This window comes from Oryzias latipes, chromosome 2, assembly GCF_002234675.1.
Source record: "Oryzias latipes chromosome 2, ASM223467v1".
Classification (NCBI taxonomy): Eukaryota; Metazoa; Chordata; class Actinopteri; order Beloniformes; family Adrianichthyidae; genus Oryzias; species Oryzias latipes.
Genome location: NC_019860.2, coordinates 18,071,231 through 18,088,175, shown reverse-complemented (window position 1 = coordinate 18,088,175; position 16,945 = coordinate 18,071,231). Strand labels below are relative to the sequence as shown.

At 40.1% G+C, this 16,945-nt stretch overlaps 1 protein-coding gene across 2 annotated transcripts; it reads right to left on the bottom strand.

Moving 5' to 3' along the window:
- Positions 1–744: 744 nt before the first annotated feature.
- On the bottom strand, positions 745–15,833 carry gckr (glucokinase regulator). 2 transcript variants are annotated; one of them, XM_011484715.3, is made up of 19 exons: positions 15,713–15,833; positions 10,364–10,513; positions 10,229–10,297; positions 10,084–10,152; positions 9,909–9,982; positions 7,091–7,157; positions 6,957–7,010; positions 6,778–6,872; positions 6,601–6,706; positions 6,368–6,486; positions 4,342–4,440; positions 4,177–4,274; positions 4,022–4,098; positions 3,353–3,449; positions 3,171–3,280; positions 1,687–1,770; positions 1,295–1,435; positions 1,026–1,160; positions 745–960 (listed from the first exon to the last, which is right to left on the bottom strand). In XM_011484715.3, the coding sequence occupies exons 1-19, from the start codon at positions 15,725–15,727 to the stop codon at positions 847–849; spliced, it is 1,773 nt and encodes a 590-aa protein (XP_011483017.1). In that variant the 5' UTR covers positions 15,728–15,833; the 3' UTR covers positions 745–846. The 2 variants fall into 2 exon arrangements, with proteins under 2 accessions (XP_011483017.1, XP_020564377.1); XM_020708718.2 differs by lacking the exon at positions 745–960 and having other exon boundaries at positions 1,103–1,188.
- Positions 15,834–16,945: the final 1,112 nt, after the last annotated feature.

Below are 16,945 nucleotides of genomic sequence, written 5' to 3'. Positions count from 1 at the left end.
TTATTGTGTACATACTAATGGCAGATACTTGTATAGCCCTTTTCTGTACAGCCCAATTTTAGACCCAAGGCGCTTTACTGTCACAAGTCCCGTTTCCTCATCCACACACATACACACAATCACACACTGATGGCGCCAGAAAAAGCATTCAAAGTGCTAACCGGGCCGCCTAAATGTGACAGAAAGATGTTGCTGCCCTAAAATGAGGGCATTTGAAGTACAGAATTCTGAATTTGATCCTGCAAGCTCTTCTTCTGTCGTTGATGGTTGACTTTTCTGTTTTTTACTTTTCCAATCAGTCTTTGGATTTTTTAGCAGCTGAACGGTTGAGTGTTGATCATTACTTGCAGGACAGAAGCTGCCGAGCCCGGTTGGGAGGTCTTTATTCAACTGGTCCAACATTGAGGGTCCTAAAGATCTCAACCAGCCTTTCATCTGGCTTTGACCCAGGTGGAATTGGACACCCAGGCTCTCTGTACCAACTTACCCCACTTCTGCGAACATGTGTGTGTATACCACAACACACTTAAAGGGGTCTGCCAGAGCCTCAATGGCTCAGGAGCTTCATGGTTAGCAAATGTGGGTCAAACACAACAAGAAGTCAGAACTTCATTTGTGCCAAAGTATCCTTCTAATCACCTTGACTATGTTGAACATTTCAAATCAACCAGTTAATGATGACAAGAGAATGTAAATGCAAACATTTCAGAATATCAAACTTTTCAAAAAGACGTTGAGTCCTAGTCCCTGATTGGGATCAAATTGTCCTTTTTTATTGATGCATCTCAACATCTACAGATGTAATGTCACCTGTAACAACAGATAACACATCAAACTGGACTCCTGTTAAGGTAACAACTCCTCCAAAGCATCCCTGAGTACTCGTCTCTGCTCCAAACAAGACTCCACTTCTTTTAAAGCGCAACCAGTCAGCAAAGAGACCAGAGCCGAAGGAACCACCTGCACAGAAGACACATGGTATGTATCTCATTCATTGTCCCTGTTTATCTAAATCTTCTCCTTACCTTCTTGGCATTTCTGGCAACCTGTGTGTGTGCAGTGATGTCACTAGATATGATGTCCTTCATCAGTTTGTCCGCTCCATATATGGCCTTCAGAAGGGCCTCCTCACATTCGGATTCAGCCCGGCCTGACAATGTCTAGAAACAAATGAGCGGTTCATTGTAGCTGTAAACAGAGTAGATGTTAAAAAAACAAGCTGTTGTGAGGACATGAGGCTGTTTTTATGCACGAAGGTTCATTCTAGTCCCATGTGTGCTACGGCTTTATGTACCTGGAGTAAACGTGTGGCTCTGCGGTAGAGTTTGGAGTTGGTCACCTGCAAATCGATCATGTGGTTTCGATAAACTTTCCCTTTAAGTATGTGAGCGCCAGTGCTGACAGCATTCAGCACTAGCTTGGTGGACAGCTCCCACTGCCAAAAAGATACAAGATTTATTTTATTTTAGAGTGAATAAATAACAGGAAACGTCAAAAACAAAAGAAAAAACAAAAGTCCATGCAAAATAAGTTCATGTATAAAACACTGGTTTTATGATATGACTGAAAATGAGCTGCAAGTAAAGGTGGCAGACCCCGACAAGGAGAGTAAATGAGGCTTAGCTGGTACTGGTCACGCTTTAGTTAGCAGTTAAAGTGCTGTGTGTGTCCATGATGGCTCTGTACCTGATGTAGGAAGTTCCCTGTAGCAGGTGTGCTACCGCACCACAGGAAGTCAAGTGTGGATGAACAAAGCTCATTTATGGAGATCTGCAGAACATAGGATCAAAAGTGAGACTTTTGAAATATTATCTGGAACCAGGAGATGCTGTAAGTCAGTAACCAGTCACACCAAGGCAAGTCAAAAAGGTATTGCAGGCTGTAAAATTTGAAAAACACTCATAGAAGATGGATACAGATTCAATAGGAATCAAAATATTTTGAATGTGAATTACATTTGGGTGATGGTTTACACCAAACTGATAGGTATTGTTAAAAAAAACAGGAACATGACAAAAAATGCGCAAATTTGATAGAAAATGAAAAAATTGTGAAATGAACAATTAGATGATATGATGTTTACCCAAGAAAAAAAAACCACAAGTTTTTGTATGTATGTACGATCAAGTAGGAATACTAATAATATGTAATTTCACCAGCTAAGAATCAGATTAGATTAGCTCAGGCCCAAAAACTCAGAGCAACAGCTGTGAGGATTGAGTAGTTTAGTTTAGATTTTTCAGTTGTGTTATTAGTTTTGTTCAGGTTCTGTTTGCCATTTGCCCCTCCGTCAGTCACACCAGGTTTAGGTTGCCCATCATCCAGAGCTGTCTTGATTTGTCAATGGTTCACAGTGTGTATAAGTGTCTGCTCTTCAGTTCTTCATTGTCAGGTCGTCTGCTTTGTCCTCTTTTTGGTTCTTCATGGGTTTTTGTCATGTTTAAGTTTCTTTGTTAAATGTTTGCTATCAGTTCCTGATAATATGGCCATAGCACCTTGGGCCCAACATAAGTCTTTTCTGCAATCGCAGCTGTCCCCGTGCCACGTCAGGTATATAAGGAGGGTCACTCTTCCTCATGTGTCTGTTCCTGAAGACAGTTATTTAATTTGCCCCTGAATAATGGATCTCCATGTGAACTCTCACTGCTGCTGGGGTGCAGGGGTTGTTGTAGTCTGATGGGTCATCTGGTTTCTGCCATTTGGGGAGGGGTACGGTGAGAATTGTCCTGTTTGGTTTGGTTTTTCTGTTGTTTCCCGTTATTTGTCCTCAGCCTGTAGTAGTGTTTGCTTTTCCTTGTCAGCTCATCTGCTTTGTCACCTTTTTTGTTGCTCCCTTGGTCTTGTCATGTCTAATGTTTATTTAATAAATACTTCAGTTTTGCCCCCATGCCCAGTCCAGATTCTGGACCCTCCAATCACTACAATAGTCATGAATAACACATGAGAATTATAGAACTCAAGAGTTTTCTTATGGAGCCTTGATGTTTTCATAAATCTGCATAGGAGAAAATCAGCATTTCTGGAACTTCTCTAAAAAGCAACAACTATTCCACTTCCTGATATACGTGTGCACTGACATAAAATGAAGGAATTTGGGGAAACAAAAAAACGATCCAACTAAAAAAAGAAGCTAATAGCCTCAAAGATTTTTAAAAAAAAGGATGAGATACTTGTTGCGGGGTTTCTGCAGAGTCTGAGTCAGTGCGGTGATGAACAGCGTGGAGGTTAGGTGTCTTTTCTCTCACTCTTCTCCCTAAGTTCAGCACCTCATGGAGATCGTCTGCAGATATAAGCTGTCAGAACCACAGCTGATCGGATCTGGAGGAAATCCAAACACTGAAAGTTGTCTCACCAGATTGAGAATAGATAAGCAGAACAGTGTCTTTGTCAGCGAGGCCGGGCAGAACATGTTGGAGGAAATCCTCGTGTCCTATGCAGAACTCTGGGCCCTGAGGGACAGGTTTTTAAAGAAACTGCATATTTAGTTTAAAGTTACTTTTAATTCATAAAGATCTTTGGTATTTTCCAAGAAAAATGGACCTGTACAAAACTAAACAGATGCATATTTTACTAGTCTTTAAGTAAACCTTCTGGACATTTTTCCTGGGCAGGGTGAAAATGCAGGAAACAATTTTTCAAATTCAAGTTTATGTGGCTTGATGAGTCCAAAATATACATGTATTTGTGATGCCAATAAGGATAAGAGGAAGGGAAAAGATAAAAAAGAGAAATGTTCCCAGTGTTAAGCACAGAAGTAGACGCATCATGGTTTGTGCTTTCAGCTATGGATTTTTCACACAATTGTGTCAAATCTTAATTATCCTAATTTTCATGATGTACGAAGACATACGTAGACAGTAATAACTTATTTTGAAGGTTGCCCTTGATACAAAGTAATCATCATGTTCAATATACATTGAGAAAATATTCAACTAAATATTGTCTATAATTTAGCTGTGATGCGGTAATTCTTTCTCGCCTGATGCAGTCAAAGCTTCATTCATTGTTTTCCGTCACGTACCAGAGAAGATAAAGGACCTTCATTGTTGTTCAGGTCTTTGTATCCACCCCTGATGAATCCTCTGATGTCTGTATAGTCTACAAAACAAGTGATCGTGCATGAAATGAAGCCCTGCTGTGTAAAGGTGAACCCCATCCATCGCCTTTTCACCTCACCTGCTCCAAATGTGGGGTTACACTCGCTGGCGTCGATGAGACCCAGAATTGCCATGGGGCCCCAGCCCAGGTAACAAACGCTGCCCTCATTCAGTAAACTGATGGGTAGAAGATCATCCTGACTACAGCAAACACAGGTTACAGGGGTGAAGTTGGATTTCGTACCTGCGTCCAGCTGCTTCCACCACGGCAGCTATGCCTTCTTTCTGCTGATAGGTCACCTCCACTGCTCGCTCATATTCCCTCATGTGCTGCAGAATACATCTATGGGGGAACACATAACAGAATTTTTTTCATCTAATTGTAACAACAACACAATTTCTGTAATCTAAAAAATTAATTGAAGAAATCCCCTCACAGCTGCTATTCTTTTATAGACCTCTAGAGGTCAGCAAAGTCCATTAAGAGATCAGGGATGTGTCTGAGACTCTCACGCTGAAAAGGAGCTGAGATTTCAACTCAATTTACAAAGATTTATGAGATTATTTTTATATTCTCATTTAATATTCCTGTTTAAAGTTATAGTTGATCTTATTTCAGTTCCATATTGTGTGGAGCTTTCTTTTCAAGATTAGATATTCAAATTTTAAGGTTTTTACTTTTCTTTTTAGATATTTTAGCAGAGTTTTCATGGATATTGCAGAGACTCTCGCATAAACGTAAAGCGTCTTTGGTTTGGTTGTCTAAGATATTATTGACTTTATTATATGATGATAAATAACTCTCAAGAGGTTCTTCTGGTTTCAAATAAAATAAAGGACAATAGTGAGGACATGAGGAATGATTGAAAAGTTTCATATCTCAACGTTTCAATTGTTGATTCAGTTCCGTCACTTTGCAAAATCTGTCAATTTTTTTTCTTTGATTTGTTGAGTCCTCCTTTCTGAAATCATGTGTTTTGTGTTCATTTAATTTAATATAAACATTTGTGTTTTGTAAAATTTAGGGTTTTGAGGTGTTCTTTGGTTGAGAGTTGAATTTAGACTTTGGCATTCAAACATTTGGACTCCTTCAACAGTTTGGTATCACATCTTTTTGTATGGATCTGATGAGAAAAGTCTTAAAGTCTTCTCTGTATTAATGGCATCTTTAGAAGCAACAATGTCTTCACATTAGCACATTAATTTTTTTAAATATTAAATAAGTTTTAACTCAATACTGGTAATTGTAAGCGCAGAAGAATACCACCTCTATTTCCATATAAGGGCATTTCTGGGATGTACAGAGGACGATATACAGTGCACCAATGGGATCTAAAACAGGTCATATGATTAAAAACCATCAGTGCAAATAAAAAACATGTAAAAAAAAATAGATGAGATGATTATATCTACGGGGGGCCCAAGGACGCACCCTGTGGTGCACCATTGCAGAAAAAATAGGTTCCGTCAAGCCTTTTGCATCTGAAGTTGTAAAGGTTTGTTCAGACTTTCTTTCTTAAGTATCTTCATCTGGATTTCTGGCCTTTAAAGCCCTGTTTTATTTTGCAGTGCAAAAACTAAATATGCTTAAAACTACAGAGCAATTCAAAAAAACTTTTAAAGAACAACTGATCCAAGTCACCCAAAACAAAAAAACACTTTTCCTTTAAAAGTTTTCAGTGAAATGAACGACCCTGGGAGTATTTCAGGCAGGCAACTCGAGCAGTGCGTTTCCTGGTTACTCTTCCCGGTTCAGTCTAATCAACTCTCCTGTTTAACGTCCTAATTAAGTTCCAGGTGTGCTGTATTCCTTCTCTTCCTTCTGCGAGCTCCGCGTCTTCACCCCACCCTCCTCCCCGGCTTCCACCTGGGAGCTCTGTTAGGGGTAGCTTTATACCCAAAAGTTTTCTTTGTCTTATGTGACTGAACGGAGCCTCATGCCAAACTAAGAGAAATATGGAAAATAAATATTTTTACTGCATGAGTTGTCTGACTGAAATAGAAGTTAATCCTATGCCTCAGGGATATAAAAGAAGAAACTTTCTCTGCTATGCTTAACACTATGTAAGAGTTGAAGTTGAATGTTTTTCTACACTTGTGTAACACTTTGGTCTCATCTCTGTGCAGATGCAGGCCAGTCTGTTGGGTTTTTGGATCTTTTTGAACTGAACAAAAATCTGACCTTGGGGTAAAGGTTATGTCTTCATTCCAAAGCACAACAAATTCATCAGCCTCTCCAAACTGTCTCTCAGCGCTGTCGTTGTACGTACTCGCTTGCGACAGATTTGTGTGAGAAAGCGGCGGCGTGAGCGGCAGACAAGACGACCTCCAGGACAATCTTAGTGGCGCTGCCTCCCTTCATCCTGGAGGAGCCGCTGATGGCTTCCGGCTGAGCAGACACACACGCTGAGTCAGTGATGGTTTGGAGCCTTGACACAGATGCAACCTGAGCAGTCCCCGGGAGAATGGGACATTATGGGACATTATGTGCCGAGGAACGCACCCCGACGGCAGGGTTAATGAGGAAAGCTTTCCTCCTTTGTGAGAGCTCCTGCAACCTCTGAGCCACACTGTGGAACGTGAATATGCAGCCTGGAATTGGTTCATCCCTGCACAGCCAAACATGTTTAACTTATAAACTAACAGAAGTCACAGCCTGATGCTTTTGTTTTTTCAGTACCTGGCCTGATGTGTGGGGTTAAAGCCCAACAGCACAGGAGTGTAGACTTCAGGATGCTGCAGACAGAAGTCCAGTTGACCTGCAACAAAAGGAGCCTACAGAACCAGAGGTGGAACTCATTATGTCTCATTGTCACCAGAACCACCTACATTTACTGATGCTTTCTCTGGCCGTCTTACAGATAATCCACAGGAGACGCCAATGAACAGGACTTTCTTTTTAGCTTCACAAACCTGAAAAAAAAAAAAAGCCAAACGAAGTCATAAAAAAGCCTTCAAACCATTCATCTGACACCCATTTCAGCTAATCTGACCTTCTGCAGACTGAGCATGCCCAGCTCAGGGTCGTCCTCTGGAGCTTCTTGGGAGGAAAGCAGAGCACTGAAGAAAAATAAAATAAGTGGTAGGAAAAAAAAATCCTCCTGCAAATGAGAGCTCTTTGTTCCACAGAGTTCTAAAGGGCCTGAAGCCCCTTTCTGTCATTTAGAGGGATTTGTTTGATCTGACTAATCACGCTTTATAGCTTCCTAAAAAGAAGAAAAAACGGTGATGCTGCATAACAAAAATCAATGTTTGGCCTAATTCCCAACCCAGAGTTGCTCTAGTTTTTTTCAACCATATGTTTGTATTTGTTGTCACATCCCCCCCAAACTGACATTTAAACCAGAACTCGAAAGTGTAGAGGCTTGTTTTATTTTTTTGTGTTTGACTGTTTGGTTTCCCGTGGTTGTTCCAGGATCACGCTCAATGATTGTACTGCGGGCGAGTTTTGCTTCAACTTCAGTTTGTGGCTCAGCTTTTGACATCTACGCTAGGGTTGTGCCGATATCATCGTCCATCGTGATGGGTGACTGACATCCCGATGGAGAGACCACCATCGTGATGCCACGCCCCCCCCCACGTTGCGCGTCGACACCATAAGCCGCGGTTACATGTACAAAATATCTTGACTGGATCAATGGTCGGATTAGAATCCAACCGTGTACATGGGCCCAGAAAAACGTTTTCAGAATATAACAATTGTTCACTAAGGTCACACTTTCGGTCGGAATAAATCTTTCGCACATGCGCAGTAGGGTTTGAAAACCGGAAGGATATAGATTCCGCCGAGCGGCTTTTTTTTTCAAACTTTATTGAATGTAACAATTCAATACAAAACAATGTTAAACAGCGCCGAGCGGCTATATATATTGACATGTCTGCTCGGTAAAATACAAGATGATCTTCTAAAAGTGCTTTTAATAATGTTACGCTTATTATGAAACACCTGTTCGCTCATCATTTGAATTTTAATCCGTGTGGTCAGTGCTTTTTCTGAACGAAGCCAGGATTAGCAGTATGCTAACACGGGCTAACAATTTTAGCTTTGGGTGGTGCTGCATCCTGGCTGCACGTAAACATGTAAGAATAACATCAGCCTTTATTAGTCGGGACACGACTGGAAACACAAATCCGCGTGATTGTTTGAATGTTTTCTAAGGACTGAGCGACATTTCTGCTTTGAAGCTCAAACCGCTGTATGTGCTGACAATCCGAGCTGTGCTCAGACACACACTTTTAGACCCGGTTCTGAGTTCGGTTGCTTGTACCCCTAGAGCTGCGGGACGGATCGCAGTCTTAAATCTCCCTCACATACCGCTCATGTACCCCCCCCCTCCCATCAAACACAAAGCTGTAAGTCCGCGCTCCGCCGGTCCACTTCACTAGTGAAGTGCGGGAGCGGACTACTTCTTTTCTATTTTGTTTGTTACTTTTTTTGTTAAAGTCACTTCCCTCAGTTTATACTGGATCATCGCGGATTAGTCATTAGTTGGGAAATAAAATGAAAAAAGCAAAAAAAAACGAATAGCAGTTATATAAGAACGAACGAACGAAAAATGTAAAAATACCCCCCAACCCCCCCCCCCCCCCCGACGATGTCATCGTCCATCCCGATGGTTGACAGCAAACATCGTCAACGGCCAATTTAAGGGACATCGCTCAACCCTAATCTACGCGAGAAACGCACTGATTCTGCCACCGCTGTGCTTCACAAGGGAGATGAAAAAAGAAGGCAAGTTTGTTCTTGACTATTCATGGTCCTGGAAAGTCAAAATGAAGGAGTCAACAAAATAGTTTGAAAGTTTGACCCACTGTGATGTTTGTTTATTTAAATATAAAATTTGAAGCTTTAATCCATTTAATATAAGTTGATCTGAAATAGAAAAAAAATTCACCTAAGATCAGCATTACTGTTGTGCTTGGTAAATTAGTTTACCTTTAAAAATAACATTAAACATTTGTTCAACATTTATTTTTACATAAAAAATCTTTTAAACTTTTTTGGCACTCTTCTTTATGGCACTTTTCTTCTTCCGACTCATGGAGACAGTTGTCCAGAGAGGCAGTATTCCTTATTTGGTTTTAATCCAAATGTGCTTGTCCAAATCAAGACTTAAGCTAATTTTTGCTGTTAACTCAGGCAGTACTTCTCCAATGTAGTACCTGTCATGTCATGAGTGTCCACTAAAAGTTCTTTAAAGGACTTTCTTTGTCATTTCACGAAGTTTCTTTAAAAGATAATGAAAAACAGTAATGAACAGGTTGAACAAAGTCACCACGATGTATAATAAATGTATTTATGTTCTGTTGACATAACAATGGAGACACAGCAATGGTACACGTCAACCCTTTTATGAAGGTTTGTGCATTTGGGGAGGAAGCACATAAATACATGTGAATATTCTGCAAGTTTAAAAAACAAAGGTTAAACTTTTAATATTTATAATATTTAATGGGCACTTTTATTTTACTTGATCAGTTTGGTTTTATTGCATTTAATGCAAACACAGGGGGGCACAATCCAGTGCTTTTGTGTGTTAGTCCCCTAGTGTAGGTAAAGGAAGAGGTTTTTGTCAGCAAAGTGACAAAAAAACAAATCAAAGTTTCATCAATCAAGCAAACAATGAAGGGCAGAGTGGTGCCATTCTAGTTCCAGCAAGGCCTTCCCTGACTGCATGTCATTAGTGTCCTCTTAAAGTAAACGTTTAGTCTCTAATCTATGTTATCACAACCGCTCCTTGTTCAGGCAGTAGGAGAAGCTGAGTTGCATTTCTAACCTGGTTGATAAACATGGGACCTTTTCAGACAAACCTGTCTCCTCCAGCGATGATGTAAGAGTACACCAACGTGCGGTTCAGCTGCTTCAGTGCTTCGTTGAATCTTGACTATCAAGAGCACAAAAAACACAAGTTGATATAAAATGCAAGAAAACTGTTTACTTGGTTAAACCTCTGCTGTGAACACAACATTTAAGAGCAACTTTTACCGCCATGAAGAAAGCCAGTCGACCTGAGGTGCCGCAGCCGCTCAACACAACAAGACTATCCTGAGGATCCTGGAGAAACAGAAAACACCAGTTTATGGTAGATTAAGCAGAAGTATGGTTGAGTGGAAAATGAGTAGGGAAATACCTTAAGAATGAGCTCCACCCTTTTAGCAACTTCGGTTAAAGTCGTCACCACTTGTTCATCAAAAAGCCTCTAAAAATGATGTTTCGTTAAAACTCTTCCGGAACCATTTCTGTCTATCAGACTCTTATTTTGTACCTGGTAGTTTGTCCCTCTATCCTGTCGAAACATCTGGGCGTCACAGGCCTCTAACATTCCCACAATGCCGCTGGGGGATGCTCGATCGATGTCCCTAGTAAAAGGATTGGACTTCTCCGAAACAGGAAGAGATGGTTCATAGTCTGGAGACTGTAACCAAAAAAGGGAAAAGATTCTTGGTTTTAGACTGGTTCCATAGGGGTTTGACATCACAGTCTCCCTTTCTTCAAGGTCAACCCAAAGGTCACAAAGTCATTTCTGGTGCCCTCTACGATATAGGTTGACTTTTATTTTTCTTTGTTAAATTTGAGTCATTTGTTGTTGCTATGTTCACTCATGGTTTTAGCACTACACCACCACAATGTTTGACTGTTGCTGTGATGTTTTTAGAGATCCTGTTTGTTTTGTTACTGGCAGCCATGTTGTAGAGGTTTAGCGGTCAACCACTCATTGGAATATCGTAGATTCAGTTCCACCTCCGGTCAGTGGCTTTGTGTAAGAGTGTCTGCACCAGGATGGAAAGGTTGTGAGTACAACCAAAGATTCCAAAAATGGGTGCCGCCCAGTTCATGATGTCAACCTAGAGTTGGCTTCGGCAGCGTGTCTGCGTTTTGCCCACGAAAACAGAAAACATCCAAACTTTTGCTAGGATGGATGTGCATATAGTGCACATAAAATGAAAGCAAATCACTGCTAGCTCCGCAGAGAATTTGTGTGTGTGTGTTTGCGTGTTAGCCTGGGGGCGGGGCTGGCAGCAGAGACACTTACTGAAAAGGGATGGTGCTTCACTTACTCATGTAACAATGTGAGAACACGTGTGTTTTCGTGGGTTGGGAGGCGCTGGTGCTCAGAGAACAGGGTTTTAGAGGAATGCTAAAAAATGTTGATTTTACTTGATATGGACCATTTAAGAAACTCGTTGGAGGGGTATGGGGTTATTTGCCAGGGGGTGCGATGAACTTCAACCAGTGTGGGTCCTTGGGCAGGACCCTTCCCGCTACTGCCTAACTATGTAGCCACAAGGATGCCTGGGTCTGGGTCTGCCTGTGCCAGTCCCCAGCCCAGATAAAATATAGGGTTGCATCAGGATAGGCATCCGGCGTAAAAATCTCTGCCAAACCAAGTTTGTGAATCCGTGCAGACTGATTTGTTGTGGTGTCCCTTGACAGAACATGTTGAAAAGGGACAAGACAAGGGGGTTTCTGTGTTCGCTCTTGATTTGTTCCATGCAGGTGTGGGTACCGGATGTTCTCGGGTTGCCGGATGTTCTCGGGTCCTTCGGGGGTCCTTCCAATGAGTTATATCACTAGAGGAGACATCACGAGGAGAGCACCGCCATCTTGGTGAGGTCAAGTTTTGAAGACCAAACCACTTTTTATAACATTTAATAAAGAGCTCTGTTTTTACTTTCAATCAGTTCATTATATGAAAAAGAAGAATGGCTTGAAATTGCTTAGTTTTGTTCAGAAGTACAAACTTCACGAGTACCCCTAACTTAACTAGTATTAGACTATTTAGATTTTTTCTATGTTCCTTTATTTTATTTTACTTATGTTTTTATTTATTTGTGTGTTATGTTCATTGTTTCTTTTTTTCCCCCTCTATTCTTTATTTTCTATGTTAATATTTTGTTTGGCAATGGTGACTGATCTTCGAGGCAATATTGATTACATTGTTATTGTTCGTTGTTAACGTTAATGTCATTGTTAATGTATGATACCGCAATTGTGAATAAAGTTTTAAAAAAACTTAGCGACGTTAACTCATTGGTCGTGGCAACTTACAGCCAATCAAATAGTGTGACGTCATCATTGGTCGAAGGACCCCGAAGGACCCCGAGAACATACGGCAACCCGAGAACATCCGGTACCCACACAGGTTCTCCTGGAAACAGTCACAGCTGCCTGCAACTATTCAATTAGGATCCACAAACTTACATTTCTTCTATGAGTTGGCCATGATATATACATAATAAAGATTACAATTAACTCAAAACAACAAAAAATAATTTTTTGCTTGTTTTTCTGCTCTGGTTGTCAGCATATTTGTCTGTTTTAAAGTTTGAGGTTTTTGGAAAGACCGGGACTTTTTACCTGCGCGGAAGGATACCCTCCGCCTGCTTGCACGTAAGGTGTAGAGGACAGATCGTTAATCGGAGTGGCCAGTTCAAAAGAGAAGCAGCAAGTAACACAGTCTGCCACTAACTTAAGTTTACGTATTTTTCTAACTTCTGAAGTGTTACCTACACATATGAGTGGATGTTACGACCTGCTTCATTGACAAAATGTAAGTTTATAACATGTTTTAGTGAGGAATGCCCTCCTAATGTTGTTTTTCTGTTAGCTAACTTGATTAGCATAATAATTAGCATACATAAGGTTCATATTTCTTCATCCGCTAAAGTTAAATGTAATTGATGATTATTATGAGGATTTTCTTCAAAGTCGTAAGTGCATACATGTAAATGTTGGAACCATGCATGTGTAGTGCAATAACACCCCCCTGAGAAAAGTCAAAAGTTCTTAAAATGAGTAAAATTATCGTTAAATAAGCAAAAATATCTGTCAGTGGGTTGAAGAAAATGGTCTTACCAAGAATTGTTATTTTAAGAAAAAAAATTCTAGTCACTGGGACATGTTTTTCTTAAGGTGTGATTTTACTTTAAGTGCAACTAAGCAGAAAAACTTATGAAAATTCATGTAATATGTGCGGCCAAGAGGCACATTGCTGGATTTCCCGGACGTATTTTAAGTAAGTCGAAACTTAACTCAACGTTTTTGGCCGCACGTATTTTAAGGGGTTAAATAACTTAAAAGGTTACCAAGTGGTACAGCGAATATTTGAAGTGTGGCTATATTAGGCACACATTTTTCAGCCTTCAAAATAAATGCGACCAAGACTAAAGTACAGGCACAGGCCACACATATTTTAGAAATTAACATGCCAATAGTCATTTCCTTTTTTCTAAACGTAAGCTTATTTTGCTGTTGAAAAACTTGAAAATAATTTTTTTCTTACAAGACAAAAAAATAATAAATGTTTCTTGAAACAAGGGTCTTAATATGTTCTCAAAATTGCGTTTTTGTATTGTAGTTGTACATTGTTAACATAATGTTAGCTAATGTGCCTATATAGTTAAATTATCTGCCAAGAGATGGCGTTAGAGTTCATTGTTATACCTTAAATTTGCTAAATGCTTTTGGCCAATCATTTGGGATTTATTTTATTTGTAGTAGTTTACTTTATTATAATTATTCATCCATTCATTCATCTTAATTTAGTTTTGTCCCTCTCGGGGTCATGGAGCTGCCGGAGCCTATCCCAGGCTATTCGTGGGCGAAGGCAGGGGACGTTCTGGACAGGTCGCCATTCACACACTCGTGCACACTTACATTAATAATCAATATAGAGTAACCAATTAACCTATGAAGCATGGTTTTGGACGCTGGGAGGAAGCCGAAGTCCCCGGAAAAAACCCACGCATGCACGGGGAGAACATGCAAACTCCACACAGAGGTCCTCCAATGGTGTTCTGTTTCATGTCCCCCAGCCAGGACTTGAACCTTCTTTCTGTTAGGCAAGAGCGCTAACCACTGCACCACTGTGCAGCTATTAATAGCATCATTTACTCAATTTTATACTAAGTGGTGTTCTTTCCTTCCTTTTAGACCACACACATAAACACACACCCCTTGTACGTCCCACTTCTGGACATTTTATATAAATGGATGTGAAAAAATCCAAGAATCAATCTGCACCTATAGCTGTGGAAACTGCATTCAGAGTCCACTGTGTTCTAACCGACACCGCAAAGAGACACAAATGCATTGAAATCTATATAGTCTGAGACCTTTGGTTTATCTTTCTTTAGAGCAGTGGACCTAAACGGTTTTTGGGTCAAGGACTGGTTTAAAGGGCCTGTGGCGTGCAATTCTTAACACTGGTAAACAATATACATATATATGATAATATATTACCTTTGCCACACAAAATAACACATTTTTTATTAAACGTTAGTTATTTTCCTGAACTCTTTTCTAGCCTGGGAGTAAAACAACTTGATCTCTGAGGCACCGCCTTTCGTTTCTTTTGGGTGCCGCCCATTTTATGACGTCAACCTAGAGTCGGCATCAGCAGCATGTCTGCGTCTCACTCATGAAAACAAACAACATCCAAACTTTTCCAAAGATGGACGTACTCGACATATCGGCATATAAAGGGAAAGTGACTCTTCCAGGAAGGGGCTGTTCTCACTGGTCTACATAAGCTTGTAAGAACCCTCTAGCTTTCGTGTGTGGGAGGGGCTGGTGCTAAGAGCACAGGTTATTAGAGGAATACTCAGAACTGCGTGAACAAATCAAAACATTGTGGGAAATTAACATTATTATACACTTAAAAGCTCAGAAAATTAATCTTGCATGACATACATGTAGACCCTTTAATGTCAGACAATAGATTCACGGACTGGCATGTACGAAACAAAAGTTTAAATTCATTTTTTTTTAAATTTCCAGTTTCCTCTGACATTTTCGAAAAAAGTTTGTTACACGAGCCTTCATGTGGGATCATTTTCATAGTGATTAACATGTTTTGTCCTTGACTTTACCATCAAAGCAGAAGCTAAAAAACAGACGCCACATTGAGCCTTGTCTAACTTTGTCTAACTAAGATGTGACAGATAAATAGGACAAAATGAAATAGTCCTTAAAATGGGTGTTTTTTAAATAAAATATAAAACATCTTTACTTTATTAGCAGCCTCTTTGTGAAATTTTAGAATTGGTTGTTGCATATTATGCAGTACGGGCTTGGAACAACCATGGCTAATAATCCATATTTTGAGAAAAGGACTCCTGGTTCCATCTGTTAAATGCAGCTTTCTTTTTCATTTGAAGTTGAAGGCTCTTCTTTTTTTCTTGATGAATATTTTCTGAACAATGAACTTTCCCAAAGATGTTTTTTTTTAGTAATTTTACTAGCTTGAGGTTTATGATATAGTGGTAATGATGGCAGCCAGAGCAGCCGCTTTAAGAAAGTAGCGGATGCATTTAAAACACGTGACCAACTACCAACCTACCAACCTACGTCAAGGTCAAGTCATAGATAGGCATAGGGAGAATCACATAATAAACAAAGAAGAAATAATGAAAGTTATGTCATTCTTTTTTTTCCCTCCAGCCTAGTACCAAGTTACCCACATACTGGTACCGGTCCACAGCCCGGGGGTTTTGGACCTCTACTTTAGAGGTTTTGAAGCTGAAGTCTCTGACAGTCATGCTACTTACCAATTTCCTAAAAAGTCTTTGGTTTATTCACCAATACTCATAGCCTCACATTGGTATAAACTTACTTCCCATTCATCCATCGCAGACAGTCTTCTCTGATCCTGATTGGTCTGTCTTTTCTACCAAAAGCTGCTCCTTAAAGGAAATGTCTCTCTAGGACGCTTGCTTTGTTTTGTTAAGTTTCAGGAGTCAAAGTTCACATATACACCTTTGAGATAGAGGAAGAAGAGGAGTGCATAAAGCAGGAGTTTATGGCCAACTTGTTTTATGGGCACCAAAGGTGAGCAACAAAAGGATCAAACGGAAACCTCCGGAGAAAGATTCGGCTCAGTCAGCTTCGAAAGTGTTGGCTTGGTATAAAGAAAGACCTCTGACAGTGAAATTCCTTTCAAATGCGCTTTTCAGCCTCGCAGGGTCCCACAGATTCTCGGCGGCGGGAAAATATTTACACCACAGCAGATTGTGGAGTCTGATACGTTTCATCACTCCTCCAGACTCCCACTGCCGTCTCTCCGACACCTGTTGGCTAATCGCTGTCAGGGACACGACACCCCCAGAACTCGGCATAGATTCACTTTTCTGGAAGCCTCTCTGCTGTGATTCACTGTATTACTCATTGAACAGCTAACACTGATCACTTATGATATCTGACATGTGATGGGCAGTTGGGTGTTAACCTTTCTGAGTCAAGCTAACGCCTGAGCTGTGCATGTAGGAGGTGGGATAAGTCAACATGTAGCTCCTCCACAGATCTCTGCTTGTCGCCAAACCCACGTTTCTGCTTCAAAACTGAAATAAATGCAAGTTTGCTTGAACTTTCGGGTGTAAAATTATTCGAAAATGTTTGAGCACATAAGATTTCCATAAACTCTTTTTGTGTCAAACTTTTTAATACAATGCAGACTGTTAAATATTTGTAAAGTTAAACAAAATTAATATGATAATCTAGGTAGAAAATGCAGAATTCTGACAGACATATCAATTAATTAAAGATGTTCAAGTACAATACAAAGTAATGAACATTTAAAAAATATTTAATCTGCCCAACTCAAAAAGTTGCATTTTAATTTTGTATCACGGTGGGTCAAAGTAAAGTTTTTTGAGTTCTGCCATTTGCTTACCTACCTATCGATTAAAAAACAAAAAACAAAACTTGCCCTCAATGTTGCACAAATCTCAGCTCTGATCAAATCCAAAATTCCCAATTTACCCCCAATATCACCATCACACAAAGATAAACACTCCTGTCAGGAACAGAAAACAATAAAATAACACACAAATTGGAATTTTGAGCCCTT